This window comes from Metopolophium dirhodum, chromosome 1, assembly GCF_019925205.1.
Source record: "Metopolophium dirhodum isolate CAU chromosome 1, ASM1992520v1, whole genome shotgun sequence".
In the NCBI taxonomy this organism is placed as follows: Eukaryota; Metazoa; Arthropoda; class Insecta; order Hemiptera; family Aphididae; genus Metopolophium; species Metopolophium dirhodum.
In genome coordinates, this window is record NC_083560.1 from 99955580 (window position 1) to 99982486 (window position 26907).

At 27.5% G+C, this 26907-nt stretch overlaps 7 protein-coding genes across 7 annotated transcripts; all 7 read right to left on the reverse strand.

Annotated features, from left to right (window-relative positions):
• Positions 1-1384: 1384 nt before the first annotated feature.
• On the reverse strand, positions 1385-1861 carry LOC132948592 (uncharacterized). The gene has a single exon (XM_061019129.1). It carries the CDS (start codon positions 1859-1861, stop codon positions 1385-1387), a length of 477 nt encoding a protein of 158 aa, XP_060875112.1.
• A 4327-nt stretch (positions 1862-6188) lies between these two features.
• LOC132948598 (uncharacterized) lies at positions 6189-6665 on the reverse strand. The gene has a single exon (XM_061019141.1). It carries the CDS (start codon positions 6663-6665, stop codon positions 6189-6191), a length of 477 nt encoding a protein of 158 aa, XP_060875124.1.
• A 4327-nt stretch (positions 6666-10992) lies between these two features.
• LOC132948609 (uncharacterized) lies at positions 10993-11469 on the reverse strand. Its single transcript, XM_061019154.1, has one exon. The coding sequence runs from the start codon at positions 11467-11469 to the stop codon at positions 10993-10995; it is 477 nt and encodes a 158-aa protein (XP_060875137.1).
• A 5319-nt stretch (positions 11470-16788) lies between these two features.
• On the reverse strand, positions 16789-17265 carry LOC132948615 (uncharacterized). Its single transcript, XM_061019166.1, has one exon. It carries the CDS (start codon positions 17263-17265, stop codon positions 16789-16791), a length of 477 nt encoding a protein of 158 aa, XP_060875149.1.
• Positions 17266-19686: 2421 nt separating this feature from the next.
• LOC132948624 (uncharacterized) lies at positions 19687-20163 on the reverse strand. Its single transcript, XM_061019177.1, has one exon. It carries the CDS (start codon positions 20161-20163, stop codon positions 19687-19689), a length of 477 nt encoding a protein of 158 aa, XP_060875160.1.
• Positions 20164-22583: 2420 nt separating this feature from the next.
• Positions 22584-23060, reverse strand: LOC132948632 (uncharacterized). Its single transcript, XM_061019189.1, has one exon. The coding sequence runs from the start codon at positions 23058-23060 to the stop codon at positions 22584-22586; it is 477 nt and encodes a 158-aa protein (XP_060875172.1).
• Positions 23061-25480: 2420 nt separating this feature from the next.
• LOC132948640 (uncharacterized) lies at positions 25481-25957 on the reverse strand. The gene has a single exon (XM_061019201.1). The coding sequence runs from the start codon at positions 25955-25957 to the stop codon at positions 25481-25483; it is 477 nt and encodes a 158-aa protein (XP_060875184.1).
• Between the last annotated feature and the right edge of the window lie 950 nt (positions 25958-26907).

Below are 26907 nucleotides of genomic sequence, written 5' to 3' on the forward strand. Positions count from 1 at the left end.
ATGGCACATGAGGTTGAAAAAATATTTAAAAAAAATATTTATCCTACATTTAAACATAACATAAAAATGTTAAAGAAGGTAAGAAATTGGTACGGAAGATTTATTTGAAAATAGAACAAAAATTACACCTAAAAATTCCACATATCTATAACATACTATAATACTAGAATTATAAGTACCTACTATTATAATTTTTATTATAAATAATAATAATATTATATTGTGTTCAAACATTTAGTTACCTACCAGTGGCGGATTTAAAAAAAATGGCCTGGTCGGACATTTAAAATCAGGGCCCGCACCTCCACTTAATTATAATATCTTATTTAAAACAGGGTTGGGTGAGGGAAATATTCTACCCCCACCCAAAAAATAAATTGGCATAATACTTCCAACTCCAACTTATAAAAAAAATTGCTTCAATTACTTACAAAATAAATATTGAATACAAATAAATAAAATACAATTAGTTATGCATTCAAATGATAAATACAAGTTTTATTTAAATTCTAATGAATTTAATTCTACATAAAATACTATTGAGTCAAATTAAAAACTATTTTTCTTTTACAGTTATACAATATAATCCATACACAAGAATTAAATTATAAAATGTCATTAATAATAACACATCAATTGATAATTAATAATATTGAAAAACGTAAATACAAAATTAAATAAAAATACAATGCAACTTAATATAACTGATGACAACTAATTTTCATTTTTGGTATAAGGTGCGAACTAGGCTGGATCTATCTTCACAAATAAGATTCATGATTAAAGATATGATGATTGTCCGACGAGCTACGGAATTGGTGTCTTCATAATATTAATTCTCATGATTAAACAATTCTGTAGTGCTCGTGGACCGTAGTAGAATATTTATGTACTATATTATATCGTTGTCGCAATTCACAATACTTAAATGTTTGTGAATATGAAATTTTAAATCATTAGCAATTATATTATTTTCACGGATAGAGACTCAGTTAAGCAGCTGGTTCTGCGAGCAATTTCAACTACCATGTTATATCACTTGTGCCATAGCCCGTCGGGCAACCATTGCAACTTTAATCGTGATTTTGATCAAAAAAATTATAGTTACTCCAAGAAATTAAAAATGCATTAGTTAAAACTATAATCCAATATAGACGTCTTTAACCATTCGATAGAATTGAAGCTTTTGTAGAAAAAAAATAGAAAAATCAAATGACGACGAAATACGCAACTTTAAGTCCGTTGCTTTGCTTTTCATACAATATTTTAAACATTATTTGATTAAATGATTAACAATCGATAAAAAAAACACTTGAATATCTGAATGTTATATAATCATTTGTACTAAATTTAAAAAGCCGTATCGTATTATCTAATTTAATTATTAGTATCTTATTGAACCATTGGAATTCCCTGCACTTGTTATCGGTAATACTGTTTTTACAATATCACCGAGATCTTCATCATCTGAGTTACCCAAATCAATTTCAAGAATAGTTTTTTCTAAAGGGCCACAAGATGTACCCAAAATACCTTCACGACTATCACTGTTCAATATACATGGTTTCCATTTACCATTCGCATCAAGCTCTACTTCCTCGCAAGTTTTAGGTAAGTTTATACTATTGATAATAAACGAAAGGAAAGAGTCTATTTTCAAATCAGCCAAGATACAGGACTTCGAACATATAGGGCACAGCCATGTGGGTTCTATCTCATTCAAAGAAATGAAAGCTTGCAAGTCAAAACACTGCAAATGATTACATTTGACAGATTTGACAGGCAGTTTCATTTTTGATTTATTTATTGGACATAAAAGAGTCAAGTTGTAAGTCTCCAAATCTTTACCAGAATTTTTCATTATTATATCATTATTATGATTTAATATCATATTTATTGGCTTGTTGCTAATTAACATTTACAGAACAAAAAGTTAGTAGATATACTAACTAGTTGGCAAATAATAAGGTTACTCAAATCCAAATTTATTTCGAAATGTATTAAGAAGATTTATGTAATATTTTAAGAACATAATTTACGATGAAATATGAATTGTAATTAAAATATTTTATATCAAATCATTTCTAGTCACTAGGTATATGGACATAATATTATGGTACATCATAATTGGTAGCATGATTCGAAAAAATGATCTAAAATAATTTATTTTATTTATTTATTTACGGAGTAAATCCATTTACAATAGTAATACTATATTATGATTTAGCAGTATAACAATATTGTGTGTTTTTTTTAAATTTTTTCCAAACTTTTGGCCATTTTTTTAATTATTCGTGTTTCATAATTAACAATGGTTTTATAACCCGTGTTCAATTTAATAGGTTCTATACGGTATCATACAGTACAGTGGCGTAAAATACATTTGATAGTAGACAAGCATTGGTTTATATCCTTAAAAATTATGTTATACCTGGTATAATGTCGGATAATGACCAGAGTAAAGAGAATTACTACTCATATAAATGTTTAGCAGATTGGATCAGATTTAATACACTTTTTGGATATTCTTGAAGAACAGTAGAAAACAGAGTCATCGCACGATCGTCAACCTTTATTCTGACTCATGACCCCGCTCAAAATTAAAGTAAATGTATAATTGGTTTATAACTACATTAGAAGAATTGCAAAGATTCAGTAAAATTAAACAAATTGTTATTAATTTTATTTTGGCAAAACATTATTGTTGCGTGTTTAATGCCGATTAACGTTCCCGTTAGTCGAATACTTATCATTACACATGTTACATTTATATTTACAGCCTATATGTGCCCTTATGTGTATCATATAATGTGAACATTTTAAAAATGTTTTTGGATTTTTTTCACACTTTTCTACAACACACATAAACCGTCTTTCGTTAGAATGCCGACACAGAACATGGCACATGTACAGACATACAGACTCTAAGATATACAATACTGCATTATAAAGTTGTGAATCAATAATATTGCTGTAATTAAACATAAAAAGGCAAACATTTTTAAAATATAAAGAATCTAAACTATGAAGATTATAATCTTTGTATATATTATGACTAGAGTGGTGTAGCGTTGGCTTGAAAAATATAAATTTTAATAGAGAATTAATTATAGTAGAAATTAGATGTGACACGTAAGAACTTCCCAAAAAGTGTAGACCATAAGTAATAGTAGACTGTACCAAGCTAATGTATGTTAAGATTCTCAAATTAGGTGATAAGATATTCCACAGGATACAAAAGACATAAAACATTGTTTATATAATTAATATGCATATTCCATTTGAGTTGATCGTCAATATAAGCTCCAAGATGTTTTATATAACTTACTTTTTTCAAAATAAATTTCTAAGTATAAAACTATATAATCGGCGAGTTGAGGAGTACGCCACCAGAGCGCGTATATCGTAAGCTTGTTTTACTTTAGTTAGCTAGACGCCTAGGCCTAGACCTCTATCATTGGGTGAACAATAATTATTATAAACACTTAATAGACCCGTAGGCATGCACTTTTACACAACTCTCGTAATTATAGTCAACTGTCACTTTATTTAAATATTTTAGATTATTATCAACAATCATCTTCTTGTTTTATTTATTCAATTACCTACTCACAGACTGAAAGTTCAATTCTATTCTTATGTATTTATGAATGCCCTTTATTTCTTAATTTATTTATTTATTTAGTTATTTATACAACTTGAAGTACTTAAATACATCATGCAGGGACGCACCGTTACAATATACAATTATTTTTAAAATAACTGCATACTGCGAACATTATTATTATTTAATATCATATTTATTGGCTTGTTGCTAATTAACATTTACAGAACAAAAAGTTAGTAGATATACTAACTAGTTGGCAAATAATAAGGTTACTCAAATCCAAATTTATTTCGAAATGTATTAAGAAGATTTATGTAATATTTTAAGAACATAATTTACGATGAAATATGAATTGTAATTAAAATATTTTATATCAAATCATTTCTAGTCACTAGGTATATGGACATAATATTATGGTACATCATAATTGGTAGCATGATTCGAAAAAATGATCTAAAATAATTTATTTTATTTATTTATTTACGGAGTAAATCCATTTACAATAGTAATACTATATTATGATTTAGCAGTATAACAATATTGTGTGTTTTTTTTAAATTTTTTCCAAACTTTTGGCCATTTTTTTAATTATTCGTGTTACATAATTAACAATGGTTTTATAACCCGTGTTCAATTTAATAGGTTCTATACGATATAATACAGTAAAGTGGCGTAAAATACATTTGATAGTAGACAAGCATTGGTTTATATCCTTAAAAATTATGTTATACCTGGTATAATGTCGGATAATGACCAGAGTAAAGAGAATTACTACTCATATAAATGTTTAGCAGATTGGATCAGATTTAATACACTTTTTGGATATTCTTGAAGAACAGTAGAAAACAGAGTCATCGCACGATCGTCAACCTTTATTCTGACTCATGACCCCGCTCAAAATTAAAGTAAATGTATAATTGGTTTATAACTACATTAGAAGAATTGCAAAGATTCAGTAAAATTAAACAAATTGTTATTAATTTTATTTTGGCAAAACATTATTGTTGCGTGTTTTATGCCGATTAACGTTCCCGTTAGTCGAATACTTATCATTACACATGTTACATTTATATTTACAGCCTATATGTGCCCTTATGTGTATCATATAATGTGAACATTTTAAAAATGTTTTTGGATTTTTTTCACACTTTTCTACAACACACATAAACCGTCTTTCGTTAGAATGCCGACACAGAACATGGCACATGAGGTTGAAAAAATATTTAAAAAAAATATTTATCCTACATTTAAACATAACATAAAAATGTTAAAGAAGGTAAGAAATTGGTACGGAAGATTTATTTGAAAATAGAACAAAAATTACACCTAAAAATTCCACATATCTATAACATACTATAATACTAGAATTATAAGTACCTACTATTATAATTTTTATTATAAATAATAATAATATTATATTGTGTTCAAACATTTAGTTACCTACCAGTGGCGGATTTAAAAAAAATGGCCTGGTCGGACATTTAAAATCAGGGCCCGCACCTCCACTTAATTATAATATCTTATTTAAAACAGGGTTGGGTGAGGGAAATATTCTACCCCCACCCAAAAAATAAATTGGCATAATACTTCCAACTCCAACTTATAAAAAAAATTGCTTCAATTACTTACAAAATAAATATTGAATACAAATAAATAAAATACAATTAGTTATGCATTCAAATGATAAATACAAGTTTTATTTAAATTCTAATGAATTTAATTCTACATAAAATACTATTGAGTCAAATTAAAAACTATTTTTCTTTTACAGTTATACAATATAATCCATACACAAGAATTAAATTATAAAATGTCATTAATAATAACACATCAATTGATAATTAATAATATTGAAAAACGTAAATACAAAATTAAATAAAAATACAATGCAACTTAATATAACTGATGACAACTAATTTTCATTTTTGGTATAAGAGCGAACTAGGCTGGATCTATCTTCACAAATAAGATTCATGATTAAAGATATGATGATTGTCCGACGAGCTACGGAATTGGTGTCTTCATAATATTAATTCTCATGATTAAACAATTCTGTAGTGCTCGTGGACCGTAGTAGAATATTTATGTACTATATTATATCGTTGTCGCAATTCACAATACTTAAATGTTTGTGAATATGAAATTTTAAATCATTAGCAATTATATTATTTTCACGGATAGAGACTCAGTTAAGCAGCTGGTTCTGCGAGCAATTTCAACTACCATGTTATATCACTTGTGCCATAGCCCGTCGGGCAACCATTGCAACTTTAATCGTGATTTTGATCAAAAAAATTATAGTTACTCCAAGAAATTAAAAATGCATTAGTTAAAACTATAATCCAATATAGACGTCTTTAACCATTCGATAGAATTGAAGCTTTTGTAGAAAAAAAATAGAAAAATCAAATGACGACGAAATACGCAACTTTAAGTCCGTTGCTTTGCTTTTCATACAATATTTTAAACATTATTTGATTAAATGATTAACAATCGATAAAAAAAACACTTGAATATCTGAATGTTATATAATCATTTGTACTAAATTTAAAAAGCCGTATCGTATTATCTAATTTAATTATTAGTATCTTATTGAACCATTGGAATTCCCTGCACTTGTTATCGGTAATACTGTTTTTACAATATCACCGAGATCTTCATCATCTGAGTTACCCAAATCAATTTCAAGAATAGTTTTTTCTAAAGGGCCACAAGATGTACCCAAAATACCTTCACGACTATCACTGTTCAATATACATGGTTTCCATTTACCATTCGCATCAAGCTCTACTTCCTCGCAAGTTTTAGGTAAGTTTATACTATTGATAATAAACGAAAGGAAAGAGTCTATTTTCAAATCAGCCAAGATACAGGACTTCGAACATATAGGGCACAGCCATGTGGGTTCTATCTCATTCAAAGAAATGAAAGCTTGCAAGTCAAAACACTGCAAATGATTACATTTGACAGATTTGACAGGCAGTTTCATTTTTGATTTATTTATTGGACATAAAAGAGTCAAGTTGTAAGTCTCCAAATCTTTACCAGAATTTTTCATTATTATATCATTATTATGATTTAATATCATATTTATTGGCTTGTTGCTAATTAACATTTACAGAACAAAAAGTTAGTAGATATACTAACTAGTTGGCAAATAATAAGGTTACTCAAATCCAAATTTATTTCGAAATGTATTAAGAAGATTTATGTAATATTTTAAGAACATAATTTACGATGAAATATGAATTGTAATTAAAATATTTTATATCAAATCATTTCTAGTCACTAGGTATATGGACATAATATTATGGTACATCATAATTGGTAGCATGATTCGAAAAAATGATCTAAAATAATTTATTTTATTTATTTATTTACGGAGTAAATCCATTTACAATAGTAATACTATATTATGATTTAGCAGTATAACAATATTGTGTGTTTTTTTTAAATTTTTTCCAAACTTTTGGCCATTTTTTTAATTATTCGTGTTACATAATTAACAATGGTTTTATAACCCGTGTTCAATTTAATAGGTTCTATACGATATAATACAGTACAGTGGCGTAAAATACATTTGATAGTAGACAAGCATTGGTTTATATCCTTAAAAATTATGTTATACCTGGTATAATGTCGGATAATGACCAGAGTAAAGAGAATTACTACTCATATAAATGTTTAGCAGATTGGATCAGATTTAATACACTTTTTGGATATTCTTGAAGAACAGTAGAAAACAGAGTCATCGCACGATCGTCAACCTTTATTCTGACTCATGACCCCGCTCAAAATTAAAGTAAATGTATAATTGGTTTATAACTACATTAGAAGAATTGCAAAGATTCAGTAAAATTAAACAAATTGTTATTAATTTTATTTTGGCAAAACATTATTGTTGCGTGTTTTATGCCGATTAACGTTCCCGTTAGTCGAATACTTATCATTACACATGTTACATTTATATTTACAGCCTATATGTGCCCTTATGTGTATCATATAATGTGAACATTTTAAAAATGTTTTTGGATTTTTTTCACACTTTTCTACAACACACATAAACCGTTTTTCGTTAGAATGCCGACACAGAACATGGCACATGTACAGACATACAGACTCTAAGATATACAATACTGCATTATAAAGTTGTGAATCAATAATATTGCTGTAATTAAACATAAAAAGGCAAACATTTTTAAAATATAAAGAATCTAAACTATGAAGATTATAATCTTTGTATATATTATGACTAGAGTGGTGTAGCGTTGGCTTGAAAAATATAAATTTTAATAGAGAATTAATTATAGTAGAAATTAGATGTGACACGTAAGAACTTCCCAAAAAGTGTAGACCATAAGTAATAGTAGACTGTACCAAGCTAATGTATGTTAAGATTCTCAAATTAGGTGATAAGATATTCCACAGGATACAAAAGACATAAAACATTGTTTATATAATTAATATGCATATTCCATTTGAGTTGATCGTCAATATAAGCTCCAAGATGTTTTATATAACTTACTTTTTTCAAAATAAATTTCTAAGTATAAAACTATATAATCGGCGAGTTGAGGAGTACGCCACCAGAGCGCGTATATCGTAAGCTTGTTTTACTTTAGTTAGCTAGACGCCTAGGCCTAGACCTCTATCATTGGGTGAACAATAATTATTATAAACACTTAATAGACCCGTAGGCATGCACTTTTACACAACTCTCGTAATTATAGTCAACTGTCACTTTATTTAAATATTTTAGATTATTATCAACAATCATCTTCTTGTTTTATTTATTCAATTACCTACTCACAGACTGAAAGTTCAATTCTATTCTTATGTATTTATGAATGCCCTTTATTTCTTAATTTATTTATTTATTTAGTTATTTATACAACTTGAAGTACTTAAATACATCATGCAGGGACGCACCGTTACAATATACAATTATTTTTAAAATAACTGCATACTGCGAACATTATTATTATTTAATATCATATTTATTGGCTTGTTGCTAATTAACATTTACAGAACAAAAAGTTAGTAGATATACTAACTAGTTGGCAAATAATAAGGTTACTCAAATCCAAATTTATTTCGAAATGTATTAAGAAGATTTATGTAATATTTTAAGAACATAATTTACGATGAAATATGAATTGTAATTAAAATATTTTATATCAAATCATTTCTAGTCACTAGGTATATGGACATAATATTATGGTACATCATAATTGGTAGCATGATTCGAAAAAATGATCTAAAATAATTTATTTTATTTATTTATTTACGGAGTAAATCCATTTACAATAGTAATACTATATTATGATTTAGCAGTATAACAATATTGTGTGTTTTTTTTAAATTTTTTCCAAACTTTTGGCCATTTTTTTAATTATTCGTGTTACATAATTAACAATGGTTTTATAACCCGTGTTCAATTTAATAGGTTCTATACGATATAATACAGTACAGTGGCGTAAAATACATTTGATAGTAGACAAGCATTGGTTTATATCCTTAAAAATTATGTTATACCTGGTATAATGTCGGATAATGACCAGAGTAAAGAGAATTACTACTCATATAAATGTTTAGCAGATTGGATCAGATTTAATACACTTTTTGGATATTCTTGAAGAACAGTAGAAAACAGAGTCATCGCACGATCGTCAACCTTTATTCTGACTCATGACCCCGCTCAAAATTAAAGTAAATGTATAATTGGTTTATAACTACATTAGAAGAATTGCAAAGATTCAGTAAAATTAAACAAATTGTTATTAATTTTATTTTGGCAAAACATTATTGTTGCGTGTTTTATGCCGATTAACGTTCCCGTTAGTCGAATACTTATCATTACACATGTTACATTTATATTTACAGCCTATATGTGCCCTTATGTGTATCATATAATGTGAACATTTTAAAAATGTTTTTGGATTTTTTTCACACTTTTCTACAACACACATAAACCGTCTTTCGTTAGAATGCCGACACAGAACATGGCACATGAGGTTGAAAAAATATTTAAAAAAAATATTTATCCTACATTTAAACATAACATAAAAATGTTAAAGAAGGTAAGAAATTGGTACGGAAGATTTATTTGAAAATAGAACAAAAATTACACCTAAAAATTCCACATATCTATAACATACTATAATACTAGAATTATAAGTACCTACTATTATAATTTTTATTATAAATAATAATAATATTATATTGTGTTCAAACATTTAGTTACCTACCAGTGGCGGATTTAAAAAAAATGGCCTGGTCGGACATTTAAAATCAGGGCCCGCACCTCCACTTAATTATAATATCTTATTTAAAACAGGGTTGGGTGAGGGAAATATTCTACCCCCACCCAAAAAATAAATTGGCATAATACTTCCAACTCCAACTTATAAAAAAAATTGCTTCAATTACTTACAAAATAAATATTGAATACAAATAAATAAAATACAATTAGTTATGCATTCAAATGATAAATACAAGTTTTATTTAAATTCTAATGAATTTAATTCTACATAAAATACTATTGAGTCAAATTAAAAACTATTTTTCTTTTACAGTTATACAATATAATCCATACACAAGAATTAAATTATAAAATGTCATTAATAATAACACATCAATTGATAATTAATAATATTGAAAAACGTAAATACAAAATTAAATAAAAATACAATGCAACTTAATATAACTGATGACAACTAATTTTCATTTTTGGTATAAGAGCGAACTAGGCTGGATCTATCTTCACAAATAAGATTCATGATTAAAGATATGATGATTGTCCGACGAGCTACGGAATTGGTGTCTTCATAATATTAATTCTCATGATTAAACAATTCTGTAGTGCTCGTGGACCGTAGTAGAATATTTATGTACTATATTATATCGTTGTCGCAATTCACAATACTTAAATGTTTGTGAATATGAAATTTTAAATCATTAGCAATTATATTATTTTCACGGATAGAGACTCAGTTAAGCAGCTGGTTCTGCGAGCAATTTCAACTACCATGTTATATCACTTGTGCCATAGCCCGTCGGGCAACCATTGCAACTTTAATCGTGATTTTGATCAAAAAAATTATAGTTACTCCAAGAAATTAAAAATGCATTAGTTAAAACTATAATCCAATATAGACGTCTTTAACCATTCGATAGAATTGAAGCTTTTGTAGAAAAAAAATAGAAAAATCAAATGACGACGAAATACGCAACTTTAAGTCCGTTGCTTTGCTTTTCATACAATATTTTAAACATTATTTGATTAAATGATTAACAATCGATAAAAAAAACACTTGAATATCTGAATGTTATATAATCATTTGTACTAAATTTAAAAAGCCGTATCGTATTATCTAATTTAATTATTAGTATCTTATTGAACCATTGGAATTCCCTGCACTTGTTATCGGTAATACTGTTTTTACAATATCACCGAGATCTTCATCATCTGAGTTACCCAAATCAATTTCAAGAATAGTTTTTTCTAAAGGGCCACAAGATGTACCCAAAATACCTTCACGACTATCACTGTTCAATATACATGGTTTCCATTTACCATTCGCATCAAGCTCTACTTCCTCGCAAGTTTTAGGTAAGTTTATACTATTGATAATAAACGAAAGGAAAGAGTCTATTTTCAAATCAGCCAAGATACAGGACTTCGAACATATAGGGCACAGCCATGTGGGTTCTATCTCATTCAAAGAAATGAAAGCTTGCAAGTCAAAACACTGCAAATGATTACATTTGACAGATTTGACAGGCAGTTTCATTTTTGATTTATTTATTGGACATAAAAGAGTCAAGTTGTAAGTCTCCAAATCTTTACCAGAATTTTTCATTATTATATCATTATTATGATTTAATATCATATTTATTGGCTTGTTGCTAATTAACATTTACAGAACAAAAAGTTAGTAGATATACTAACTAGTTGGCAAATAATAAGGTTACTCAAATCCAAATTTATTTCGAAATGTATTAAGAAGATTTATGTAATATTTTAAGAACATAATTTACGATGAAATATGAATTGTAATTAAAATATTTTATATCAAATCATTTCTAGTCACTAGGTATATGGACATAATATTATGGTACATCATAATTGGTAGCATGATTCGAAAAAATGATCTAAAATAATTTATTTTATTTATTTATTTACGGAGTAAATCCATTTACAATAGTAATACTATATTATGATTTAGCAGTATAACAATATTGTGTGTTTTTTTTAAATTTTTTCCAAACTTTTGGCCATTTTTTTAATTATTCGTGTTACATAATTAACAATGGTTTTATAACCCGTGTTCAATTTAATAGGTTCTATACGATATAATACAGTACAGTGGCGTAAAATACATTTGATAGTAGACAAGCATTGGTTTATATCCTTAAAAATTATGTTATACCTGGTATAATGTCGGATAATGACCAGAGTAAAGAGAATTACTACTCATATAAATGTTTAGCAGATTGGATCAGATTTAATACACTTTTTGGATATTCTTGAAGAACAGTAGAAAACAGAGTCATCGCACGATCGTCAACCTTTATTCTGACTCATGACCCCGCTCAAAATTAAAGTAAATGTATAATTGGTTTATAACTACATTAGAAGAATTGCAAAGATTCAGTAAAATTAAACAAATTGTTATTAATTTTATTTTGGCAAAACATTATTGTTGCGTGTTTTATGCCGATTAACGTTCCCGTTAGTCGAATACTTATCATTACACATGTTACATTTATATTTACAGCCTATATGTGCCCTTATGTGTATCATATAATGTGAACATTTTAAAAATGTTTTTGGATTTTTTTCACACTTTTCTACAACACACATAAACCGTCTTTCGTTAGAATGCCGACACAGAACATGGCACATGAGGTTGAAAAAATATTTAAAAAAAATATTTATCCTACATTTAAACATAACATAAAAATGTTAAAGAAGGTAAGAAATTGGTACGGAAGATTTATTTGAAAATAGAACAAAAATTACACCTAAAAATTCCACATATCTATAACATACTATAATACTAGAATTATAAGTACCTACTATTATAATTTTTATTATAAATAATAATAATATTATATTGTGTTCAAACATTTAGTTACCTACCAGTGGCGGATTTAAAAAAAATGGCCTGGTCGGACATTTAAAATCAGGGCCCGCACCTCCACTTAATTATAATATCTTATTTAAAACAGGGTTGGGTGAGGGAAATATTCTACCCCCACCCAAAAAATAAATTGGCATAATACTTCCAACTCCAACTTATAAAAAAAATTGCTTCAATTACTTACAAAATAAATATTGAATACAAATAAATAAAATACAATTAGTTATGCATTCAAATGATAAATACAAGTTTTATTTAGATTCTAATGAATTTAATTCTACATAAAATACTATTGAGTCAAATTAAAAACTATTTTTCTTTTACAGTTATACAATATAATCCATACACAAGAATTAAATTATAAAATGTCATTAATAATAACACATCAATTGATAATTAATAATATTGAAAAACGTAAATACAAAATTAAATAAAAATACAATGCAACTTAATATAACTGATGACAACTAATTTTCATTTTTGGTATAAGAGCGAACTAGGCTGGATCTATCTTCACAAATAAGATTCATGATTAAAGATATGATGATTGTCCGACGAGCTACGGAATTGGTGTCTTCATAATATTAATTCTCATGATTAAACAATTCTGTAGTGCTCGTGGACCGTAGTAGAATATTTATGTACTATATTATATCGTTGTCGCAATTCACAATACTTAAATGTTTGTGAATATGAAATTTTAAATCATTAGCAATTATATTATTTTCACGGATAGAGACTCAGTTAAGCAGCTGGTTCTGCGAGCAATTTCAACTACCATGTTATATCACTTGTGCCATAGCCCGTCGGGCAACCATTGCAACTTTAATCGTGATTTTGATCAAAAAAATTATAGTTACTCCAAGAAATTAAAAATGCATTAGTTAAAACTATAATCCAATATAGACGTCTTTAACCATTCGATAGAATTGAAGCTTTTGTAGAAAAAAAATAGAAAAATCAAATGACGACGAAATACGCAACTTTAAGTCCGTTGCTTTGCTTTTCATACAATATTTTAAACATTATTTGATTAAATGATTAACAATCGATAAAAAAAACACTTGAATATCTGAATGTTATATAATCATTTGTACTAAATTTAAAAAGCCGTATCGTATTATCTAATTTAATTATTAGTATCTTATTGAACCATTGGAATTCCCTGCACTTGTTATCGGTAATACTGTTTTTACAATATCACCGAGATCTTCATCATCTGAGTTACCCAAATCAATTTCAAGAATAGTTTTTTCTAAAGGGCCACAAGATGTAACCCAAAATACCTTCACGACTATCACTGTTCAATATACATGGTTTCCATTTACCATTCGCATCAAGCTCTACTTCCTCGCAAGTTTTAGGTAAGTTTATACTATTGATAATAAACGAAAGGAAAGAGTCTATTTTCAAATCAGCCAAGATACAGGACTTCGAACATATAGGGCACAGCCATGTGGGTTCTATCTCATTCAAAGAAATGAAAGCTTGCAAGTCAAAACACTGCAAATGATTACATTTGACAGATTTGACAGGCAGTTTCATTTTTGATTTATTTATTGGACATAAAAGAGTCAAGTTGTAAGTCTCCAAATCTTTACCAGAATTTTTCATTATTATATCATTATTATGATTTAATATCATATTTATTGGCTTGTTGCTAATTAACATTTACAGAACAAAAAGTTAGTAGATATACTAACTAGTTGGCAAATAATAAGGTTACTCAAATCCAAATTTATTTCGAAATGTATTAAGAAGATTTATGTAATATTTTAAGAACATAATTTACGATGAAATATGAATTGTAATTAAAATATTTTATATCAAATCATTTCTAGTCACTAGGTATATGGACATAATATTATGGTACATCATAATTGGTAGCATGATTCGAAAAAATGATCTAAAATAATTTATTTTATTTATTTATTTACGGAGTAAATCCATTTACAATAGTAATACTATATTATGATTTAGCAGTATAACAATATTGTGTGTTTTTTTTAAATTTTTTCCAAACTTTTGGCCATTTTTTTAATTATTCGTGTTACATAATTAACAATGGTTTTATAACCCGTGTTCAATTTAATAGGTTCTATACGATATAATACAGTACAGTGGCGTAAAATACATTTGATAGTAGACAAGCATTGGTTTATATCCTTAAAAATTATGTTATACCTGGTATAATGTCGGATAATGACCAGAGTAAAGAGAATTACTACTCATATAAATGTTTAGCAGATTGGATCAGATTTAATACACTTTTTGGATATTCTTGAAGAACAGTAGAAAACAGAGTCATCGCACGATCGTCAACCTTTATTCTGACTCATGACCCCGCTCAAAATTAAAGTAAATGTATAATTGGTTTATAACTACATTAGAAGAATTGCAAAGATTCAGTAAAATTAAACAAATTGTTATTAATTTTATTTTGGCAAAACATTATTGTTGCGTGTTTTATGCCGATTAACGTTCCCGTTAGTCGAATACTTATCATTACACATGTTACATTTATATTTACAGCCTATATGTGCCCTTATGTGTATCATATAATGTGAACATTTTAAAAATGTTTTTGGATTTTTTTCACACTTTTCTACAACACACATAAACCGTCTTTCGTTAGAATGCCGACACAGAACATGGCACATGAGGTTGAAAAAAATATTTAAAAAAAATATTTATCCTACATTTAAACATAACATAAAAATGTTAAAGAAGGTAAGAAATTGGTACGGAAGATTTATTTGAAAATAGAACAAAAATTACACCTAAAAATTCCACATATCTATAACATACTATAATACTAGAATTATAAGTACCTACTATTATAATTTTTATTATAAATAATAATAATATTATATTGTGTTCAAACATTTAGTTACCTACCAGTGGCGGATTTAAAAAAAATGGCCTGGTCGGACATTTAAAATCAGGGCCCGCACCTCCACTTAATTATAATATCTTATTTAAAACAGGGTTGGGTGAGGGAAATATTCTACCCCCACCCAAAAAATAAATTGGCATAATACTTCCAACTCCAACTTATAAAAAAAATTGCTTCAATTACTTACAAAATAAATATTGAATACAAATAAATAAAATACAATTAGTTATGCATTCAAATGATAAATACAAGTTTTATTTAGATTCTAATGAATTTAATTCTACATAAAATACTATTGAGTCAAATTAAAAACTATTTTTCTTTTACAGTTATACAATATAATCCATACACAAGAATTAAATTATAAAATGTCATTAATAATAACACATCAATTGATAATTAATAATATTGAAAAACGTAAATACAAAATTAAATAAAAATACAATGCAACTTAATATAACTGATGACAACTAATTTTCATTTTTGGTATAAGAGCGAACTAGGCTGGATCTATCTTCACAAATAAGATTCATGATTAAAGATATGATGATTGTCCGACGAGCTACGGAATTGGTGTCTTCATAATATTAATTCTCATGATTAAACAATTCTGTAGTGCTCGTGGACCGTAGTAGAATATTTATGTACTATATTATATCGTTGTCGCAATTCACAATACTTAAATGTTTGTGAATATGAAATTTTAAATCATTAGCAATTATATTATTTTCACGGATAGAGACTCAGTTAAGCAGCTGGTTCTGCGAGCAATTTCAACTACCATGTTATATCACTTGTGCCATAGCCCGTCGGGCAACCATTGCAACTTTAATCGTGATTTTGATCAAAAAAATTATAGTTACTCCAAGAAATTAAAAATGCATTAGTTAAAACTATAATCCAATATAGACGTCTTTAACCATTCGATAGAATTGAAGCTTTTGTAGAAAAAAAATAGAAAAATCAAATGACGACGAAATACGCAACTTTAAGTCCGTTGCTTTGCTTTTCATACAATATTTTAAACATTATTTGATTAAATGATTAACAATCGATAAAAAAAACACTTGAATATCTGAATGTTATATAATCATTTGTACTAAATTTAAAAAGCCGTATCGTATTATCTAATTTAATTATTAGTATCTTATTGAACCATTGGAATTCCCTGCACTTGTTATCGGTAATACTGTTTTTACAATATCACCGAGATCTTCATCATCTGAGTTACCCAAATCAATTTCAAGAATAGTTTTTTCTAAAGGGCCACAAGATGTACCCAAAATACCTTCACGACTATCACTGTTCAATATACATGGTTTCCATTTACCATTCGCATCAAGCTCTACTTCCTCGCAAGTTTTAGGTAAGTTTATACTATTGATAATAAACGAAAGGAAAGAGTCTATTTTCAAATCAGCCAAGATACAGGACTTCGAACATATAGGGCACAGCCATGTGGGTTCTATCTCATTCAAAGAAATGAAAGCTTGCAAGTCAAAACACTGCAAATGATTACATTTGACAGATTTGACAGGCAGTTTCATTTTTGATTTATTTATTGGACATAAAAGAGTCAAGTTGTAAGTCTCCAAATCTTTACCAGAATTTTTCATTATTATATCATTATTATGATTTAATATCATATTTATTGGCTTGTTGCTAATTAACATTTACAGAACAAAAAGTTAGTAGATATACTAACTAGTTGGCAAATAATAAGGTTACTCAAATCCAAATTTATTTCGAAATGTATTAAGAAGATTTATGTAATATTTTAAGAACATAATTTACGATGAAATATGAATTGTAATTAAAATATTTTATATCAAATCATTTCTAGTCACTAGGTATATGGACATAATATTATGGTACATCATAATTGGTAGCATGATTCGAAAAAATGATCTAAAATAATTTATTTTATTTATTTATTTACGGAGTAAATCCATTTACAATAGTAATACTATATTATGATTTAGCAGTATAACAATATTGTGTGTTTTTTTTAAATTTTTTCCAAACTTTTGGCCATTTTTTTAATTATTCGTGTTACATAATTAACAATGGTTTTATAACCCGTGTTCAATTTAATAGGTTCTATACGATATAATACAGTACAGTGGCGTAAAATACATTTGATAGTAGACAAGCATTGGTTTATATCCTTAAAAATTATGTTATACCTGGTATAATGTCGGATAATGACCAGAGTAAAGAGAATTACTACTCATATAAATGTTTAGCAGATTGGATCAGATTTAATACACTTTTTGGATATTCTTGAAGAACAGTAGAAAACAGAGTCATCGCACGATCGTCAACCTTTATTCTGACTCATGACCCCGCTCAAAATTAAAGTAAATGTATAATTGGTTTATAACTACATTAGAAGAATTGCAAAGATTCAGTAAAATTAAACAAATTGTTATTAATTTTATTTTGGCAAAACATTATTGTTGCGTGTTTTATGCCGATTAACGTTCCCGTTAGTCGAATACTTATCATTACACATGTTACATTTATATTTACAGCCTATATGTGCCCTTATGTGTATCATATAATGTGAACATTTTAAAAATGTTTTTGGATTTTTTTCACACTTTTCTACAACACACATAAACCGTCTTTCGTTAGAATGCCGACACAGAACATGGCACATGAGGTTGAAAAAATATTTAAAAAAAATATTTATCCTACATTTAAACATAACATAAAAATGTTAAAGAAGGTAAGAAATTGGTACGGAAGATTTATTTGAAAATAGAACAAAAATTACACCTAAAAATTCCACATATCTATAACATACTATAATACTAGAATTATAAGTACCTACTATTATAATTTTTATTATAAATAATAATAATATTATATTGTGTTCAAACATTTAGTTACCTACCAGTGGCGGATTTAAAAAAAATGGCCTGGTCGGACATTTAAAATCAGGGCCCGCACCTCCACTTAATTATAATATCTTATTTAAAACAGGGTTGGGTGAGGGAAATATTCTACCCCCACCCAAAAAATAAATTGGCATAATACTTCCAACTCCAACTTATAAAAAAAATTGCTTCAATTACTTACAAAATAAATATTGAATACAAATAAATAAAATACAATTAGTTATGCATTCAAATGATAAATACAAGTTTTATTTAAATTCTAATGAATTTAATTCTACATAAAATACTATTGAGTCAAATTAAAAACTATTTTTCTTTTACAGTTATACAATATAATCCATACACAAGAATTAAATTATAAAATGTCATTAATAATAACACATCAATTGATAATTAATAATATTGAAAAACGTAAATACAAAATTAAATAAAAATACAATGCAACTTAATATAACTGATGACAACTAATTTTCATTTTTGGTATAAGAGCGAACTAGGCTGGATCTATCTTCACAAATAAGATTCATGATTAAAGATATGATGATTGTCCGACGAGCTACGGAATTGGTGTCTTCATAATATTAATTCTCATGATTAAACAATTCTGTAGTGCTCGTGGACCGTAGTAGAATATTTATGTACTATATTATATCGTTGTCGCAATTCACAATACTTAAATGTTTGTGAATATGAAATTTTAAATCATTAGCAATTATATTATTTTCACGGATAGAGACTCAGTTAAGCAGCTGGTTCTGCGAGCAATTTCAACTACCATGTTATATCACTTGTGCCATAGCCCGTCGGGCAACCATTGCAACTTTAATCGTGATTTTGATCAAAAAAATTATAGTTACTCCAAGAAATTAAAAATGCATTAGTTAAAACTATAATCCAATATAGACGTCTTTAACCATTCGATAGAATTGAAGCTTTTGTAGAAAAAAAATAGAAAAATCAAATGACGACGAAATACGCAACTTTAAGTCCGTTGCTTTGCTTTTCATACAATATTTTAAACATTATTTGATTAAATGATTAACAATCGATAAAAAAAAACACTTGAATATCTGAATGTTATATAATCATTTGTACTAAATTTAAAAAGCCGTATCGTATTATCTAATTTAATTATTAGTATCTTATTGAACCATTGGAATTCCCTGCACTTGTTATCGGTAATACTGTTTTTACAATATCACCGAGATCTTCATCATCTGAGTTACCCAAATCAATTTCAAGAATAGTTTTTTCTAAAGGGCCACAAGATGTACCCAAAATACCTTCACGACTATCACTGTTCAATATACATGGTTTCCATTTACCATTCGCATCAAGCTCTACTTCCTCGCAAGTTTTAGGTAAGTTTATACTATTGATAATAAACGAAAGGAAAGAGTCTATTTTCAAATCAGCCAAGATACAGGACTTCGAACATATAGGGCACAGCCATGTGGGTTCTATCTCATTCAAAGAAATGAAAGCTTGCAAGTCAAAACACTGCAAATGATTACATTTGACAGATTTGACAGGCAGTTTCATTTTTGATTTATTTATTGGACATAAAAGAGTCAAGTTGTAAGTCTCCAAATCTTTACCAGAATTTTTCATTATTATATCATTATTATGATTTAATATCATATTTATTGGCTTGTTGCTAATTAACATTTACAGAACAAAAAGTTAGTAGATATACTAACTAGTTGGCAAATAATAAGGTTACTCAAATCCAAATTTATTTCGAAATGTATTAAGAAGATTTATGTAATATTTTAAGAACATAATTTACGATGAAATATGAATTGTAATTAAAATATTTTATATCAAATCATTTCTAGTCACTAGGTATATGGACATAATATTATGGTACATCATAATTGGTAGCATGATTCGAAAAAATGATCTAAAATAATTTATTTTATTTATTTATTTACGGAGTAAATCCATTTACAATAGTAATACTATATTATGATTTAGCAGTATAACAATATTGTGTGTTTTTTTTAAATTTTTTCCAAACTTTTGGCCATTTTTTTAATTATTCGTGTTACATAATTAACAATGGTTTTATAACCCGTGTTCAATTTAATAGGTTCTATACGATATAATACAGTACAGTGGCGTAAAATACATTTGATAGTAGACAAGCATTGGTTTATATCCTTAAAAATTATGTTATACCTGGTATAATGTCGGATAATGACCAGAGTAAAGAGAATTACTACTCATATAAATGTTTAGCAGATTGGATCAGATTTAATACACTTTTTGGATATTCTTGAAGAACAGTAGAAAACAGAGTCATCGCACGATCGTCAACCTTTATTCTGACTCATGACCCCGCTCAAAATTAAAGTAAATGTATAATTGGTTTATAACTACATTAGAAGAATTGCAAAGATTCAGTAAAATTAAACAAATTGTTATTAATTTTATTTTGGCAAAACATTATTGTTGCGTGTTTTATGCCGATTAACGTTCCCGTTAGTCGAATACTTATCATTACACATGTTACATTTATATTTACAGCCTATATGTGCCCTTATGTGTATCATATAATGTGAACATTTTAAAAATGTTTTTGGATTTTTTTCACACTTTTCTACAACACACATAAACCGTCTTTCGTTAGAATGCCGACACAGAACATGGCACATGAGGTTGAAAAAATATTTAAAAAAAATATTTATCCTACATTTAAACATAACATAAAAATGTTAAAGAAGGTAAGAAATTGGTACGGAAGATTTATTTGAAAATAGAACAAAAATTACACCTAAAAATTCCACATATCTATAACATACTATAATACTAGAATTATAAGTACCTACTATTATAATTTTTATTATAAATAATAATAATATTATATTGTGTTCAAACATTTAGTTACCTACCAGTGGCGGATTTAAAAAAAATGGCCTGGTCGGACATTTAAAATCAGGGCCCGCACCTCCACTTAATTATAATATCTTATTTAAAACAGGGTTGGGTGAGGGAAATATTCTACCCCCACCCAAAAAATAAATTGGCATAATACTTCCAACTCCAACTTATAAAAAAAATTGCTTCAATTACTTACAAAATAAATATTGAATACAAATAAATAAAATACAATTAGTTATGCATTCAAATGATAAATACAAGTTTTATTTAAATTCTAATGAATTTAATTCTACATAAAATACTATTGAGTCAAATTAAAAACTATTTTTCTTTTACAGTTATACAATATAATCCATACACAAGAATTAAATTATAAAATGTCATTAATAATAACACATCAATTGATAATTAATAATATTGAAAAACGTAAATACAAAATTAAATAAAAATACAATGCAACTTAATATAACTGATGACAACTAATTTTCATTTTTGGTATAAGAGCGAACTAGGCTGGATCTATCTTCACAAATAAGATTCATGATTAAAGATATGATGATTGTCCGACGAGCTACGGAATTGGTGTCTTCATAATATTAATTCTCATGATTAAACAATTCTGTAGTGCTCGTGGACCGTAGTAGAATATTTATGTACTATATTATATCGTTGTCGCAATTCACAATACTTAAATGTTTGTGAATATGAAATTTTAAATCATTAGCAATTATATTATTTTCACGGATAGAGACTCAGTTAAGCAGCTGGTTCTGCGAGCAATTTCAACTACCATGTTATATCACTTGTGCCATAGCCCGTCGGGCAACCATTGCAACTTTAATCGTGATTTTGATCAAAAAAATTATAGTTACTCCAAGAAATTAAAAATGCATTAGTTAAAACTATAATCCAATATAGACGTCTTTAACCATTCGATAGAATTGAAGCTTTTGTAGAAAAAAAATAGAAAAATCAAATGACGACGAAATACGCAACTTTAAGTCCGTTGCTTTGCTTTTCATACAATATTTTAAACATTATTTGATTAAATGATTAACAATCGATAAAAAAAACACTTGAATATCTGAATGTTATATAATCATTTGTACTAAATTTAAAAAGCCGTATCGTATTATCTAATTTAATTATTAGTATCTTATTGAACCATTGGAATTCCCTGCACTTGTTATCGGTAATACTGTTTTTACAATATCACCGAGATCTTCATCATCTGAGTTACCCAAATCAATTTCAAGAATAGTTTTTTCTAAAGGGCCACAAGATGTACCCAAAATACCTTCACGACTATCACTGTTCAATATACATGGTTTCCATTTACCATTCGCATCAAGCTCTACTTCCTCGCAAGTTTTAGGTAAGTTTATACTATTGATAATAAACGAAAGGAAAGAGTCTATTTTCAAATCAGCCAAGATACAGGACTTCGAACATATAGGGCACAGCCATGTGGGTTCTATCTCATTCAAAGAAATGAAAGCTTGCAAGTCAAAACACTGCAAATGATTACATTTGACAGATTTGACAGGCAGTTTCATTTTTGATTTATTTATTGGACATAAAAGAGTCAAGTTGTAAGTCTCCAAATCTTTACCAGAATTTTTCATTATTATATCATTATTATGATTTAATATCATATTTATTGGCTTGTTGCTAATTAACATTTACAGAACAAAAAGTTAGTAGATATACTAACTAGTTGGCAAATAATAAGGTTACTCAAATCCAAATTTATTTCGAAATGTATTAAGAAGATTTATGTAATATTTTAAGAACATAATTTACGATGAAATATGAATTGTAATTAAAATATTTTATATCAAATCATTTCTAGTCACTAGGTATATGGACATAATATTATGGTACATCATAATTGGTAGCATGATTCGAAAAAATGATCTAAAATAATTTATTTTATTTATTTATTTACGGAGTAAATCCATTTACAATAGTAATACTATATTATGATTTAGCAGTATAACAATATTGTGTGTTTTTTTTAAATTTTTTCCAAACTTTTGGCCATTTTTTTAATTATTCGTGTTACATAATTAACAATGGTTTTATAACCCGTGTTCAATTTAATAGGTTCTATACGATATAATACAGTACAGTGGCGTAAAATACATTTGATAGTAGACAAGCATTGGTTTATATCCTTAAAAATTATGTTATACCTGGTATAATGTCGGATAATGACCAGAGTAAAGAGAATTACTACTCATATAAATGTTTAGCAGATTGGATCAGATTTAATACACTTTTTGGATATTCTTGAAGAACAGTAGAAAACAGAGTCATCGCACGATCGTCAACCTTTATTCTGACTCATGACCCCGCTCAAAATTAAAGTAAATGTATAATTGGTTTATAACTACATTAGAAGAATTGCAAAGATTCAGTAAAATTAAACAAATTGTTATTAATTTTATTTTGGCAAAACATTATTGTTGCGTGTTTTATGCCGATTAACGTTCCCGTTAGTCGAATACTTATCATTACACATGTTACATTTATATTTACAGCCTATATGTGCCCTTATGTGTATCATATAATGTGAACATTTTAAAAATGTTTTTGGATTTTTTTCACACTTTTCTACAACACACATAAACCGTCTTTCGTTAGAATGCCGACACAGAACATGGCACATGAGGTTGAAAAAATATTTAAAAAAAATATTTATCCTACATTTAAACATAACATAAAAATGTTAAAGAAGGTAAGAAATTGGTACGGAAGATTTATTTGAAAATAGAACAAAAATTACACCTAAAAATTCCACATATCTATAACATACTATAATACTAGAATTATAAGTACCTACTATTATAATTTTTATTATAAATAATAATAATATTATATTGTGTTCAAACATTTAGTTACCTACCAGTGGCGGATTTAAAAAAAATGGCCTGGTCGGACATTTAAAATCAGGGCCCGCACCTCCACTTAATTATAATATCTTATTTAAAACAGGGTTGGGTGAGGGAAATATTCTACCCCCACCCAAAAAATAAATTGGCATAATACTTCCAACTCCAACTTATAAAAAAAATTGCTTCAATTACTTACAAAATAAATATTGAATACAAATAAATAAAATACAATTAGTTATGCATTCAAATGATAAATACAAGTTTTATTTAAATTCTAATGAATTTAATTCTACATAAAATACTATTGAGTCAAATTAAAAACTATTTTTCTTTTACAGTTATACAATATAATCCATACACAAGAATTAAATTATAAAATGTCATTAATAATAACACATCAATTGATAATTAATAATATTGAAAAACGTAAATACAAAATTAAATAAAAATACAATGCAACTTAATATAACTGATGACAACTAATTTTCATTTTTGGTATAAGAGCGAACTAGGCTGGATCTATCTTCACAAATAAGATTCATGATTAAAGATATGATGATTGTCCGACGAGCTACGGAATTGGTGTCTTCATAATATTAATTCTCATGATTAAACAATTCTGTAGTGCTCGTGGACCGTAGTAGAATATTTATGTACTATATTATATCGTTGTCGCAATTCACAATACTTAAATGTTTGTGAATATGAAATTTTAAATCATTAGCAATTATATTATTTTCACGGATAGAGACTCAGTTAAGCAGCTGGTTCTGCGAGCAATTTCAACTACCATGTTATATCACTTGTGCCATAGCCCGTCGGGCAACCATTGCAACTTTAATCGTGATTTTGATCAAAAAAATTATAGTTACTCCAAGAAATTAAAAATGCATTAGTTAAAACTATAATCCAATATAGACGTCTTTAACCATTCGATAGAATTGAAGCTTTTGTAGAAAAAAAATAGAAAAATCAAATGACGACGAAATACGCAACTTTAAGTCCGTTGCTTTGCTTTTCATACAATATTTTAAACATTATTTGATTAAATGATTAACAATCGATAAAAAAAACACTTGAATATCTGAATGTTATATAATCATTTGTACTAAATTTAAAAAGCCGTATCGTATTATCTAATTTAATTATTAGTATCTTATTGAACCATTGGAATTCCCTGCACTTGTTATCGGTAATACTGTTTTTACAATATCACCGAGATCTTCATCATCTGAGTTACCCAAATCAATTTCAAGAATAGTTTTTTCTAAAGGGCCACAAGATGTACCCAAAATACCTTCACGACTATCACTGTTCAATATACATGGTTTCCATTTACCATTCGCATCAAGCTCTACTTCCTCGCAAGTTTTAGGTAAGTTTATACTATTGATAATAAACGAAAGGAAAGAGTCTATTTTCAAATCAGCCAAGATACAGGACTTCGAACATATAGGGAACAGCCATGTGGGTTCTATCTCATTCAAAGAAATGAAAGCTTGCAAGTCAAAACACTGCAAATGATTACATTTGACAGATTTGACAGGCAGTTTCATTTTTGATTTATTTATTGGACATAAAAGAGTCAAGTTGTAAGTCTCCAAATCTTTACCAGAATTTTTCATTATTATATCATTATTATGATTTAATATCATATTTATTGGCTTGTTGCTAATTAACATTTACAGAACAAAAAGTTAGTAGATATACTAACTAGTTGGCAAATAATAAGGTTACTCAAATCCAAATTTATTTCGAAATGTATTAAGAAGATTTATGTAATATTTTAAGAACATAATTTACGATGAAATATGAATTGTAATTAAAATATTTTATATCAAATCATTTCTAGTCACTAGGTATATGGACATAATATTATGGTACATCATAATTGGTAGCATGATTCGAAAAAATGATCTAAAATAATTTATTTTATTTATTTATTTACGGAGTAAATCCATTTACAATAGTAATACTATATTATGATTTAGCAGTATAACAATATTGTGTGTTTTTTTTAAATTTTTTCCAAACTTTTGGCCATTTTTTTAATTATTCGTGTTACATAATTAACAATGGTTTTATAACCCGTGTTCAATTTAATAGGTTCTATACGATATAATACAGTACAGTGGCGTAAAATACATTTGATAGTAGACAAGCATTGGTTTATATCCTTAAAAATTATGTTATACCTGGTATAATGTCGGATAATGACCAGAGTAAAGAGAATTACTACTCATATAAATGTTTAGCAGATTGGATCAGATTTAATACACTTTTTGGATATTCTTGAAGAACAGTAGAAAACAGAGTCATCGCACGATCGTCAACCTTTATTCTGACTCATGACCCCGCTCAAAATTAAAGTAAATGTATAATTGGTTTATAACTACATTAGAAGAATTGCAAAGATTCAGTAAAATTAAACAAATTGTTATTAATTTTATTTTGGCAAAACATTATTGTTGCGTGTTTTATGCCGATTAACGTTCCCGTTAGTCGAATACTTATCATTACACATGTTACATTTATATTTACAGCCTATATGTGCCCTTATGTGTATCATATAATG

What these genes read in the sequence shown, in the direction of transcription:
- LOC132948592 (XM_061019129.1), bottom strand. Translation starts at nt 1,861, where the DNA reads ATGAAAAATTCTGGTAAAGATTTGGAGACTTACAACTTGACTCTTTTA.
- LOC132948598 (XM_061019141.1), bottom strand. Translation starts at nt 6,665, where the DNA reads ATGAAAAATTCTGGTAAAGATTTGGAGACTTACAACTTGACTCTTTTA.
- LOC132948609 (XM_061019154.1), bottom strand. Translation starts at nt 11,469, where the DNA reads ATGAAAAATTCTGGTAAAGATTTGGAGACTTACAACTTGACTCTTTTA.
- LOC132948615 (XM_061019166.1), bottom strand. Translation starts at nt 17,265, where the DNA reads ATGAAAAATTCTGGTAAAGATTTGGAGACTTACAACTTGACTCTTTTA.
- LOC132948624 (XM_061019177.1), bottom strand. Translation starts at nt 20,163, where the DNA reads ATGAAAAATTCTGGTAAAGATTTGGAGACTTACAACTTGACTCTTTTA.
- LOC132948632 (XM_061019189.1), bottom strand. Translation starts at nt 23,060, where the DNA reads ATGAAAAATTCTGGTAAAGATTTGGAGACTTACAACTTGACTCTTTTA.
- LOC132948640 (XM_061019201.1), bottom strand. Translation starts at nt 25,957, where the DNA reads ATGAAAAATTCTGGTAAAGATTTGGAGACTTACAACTTGACTCTTTTA.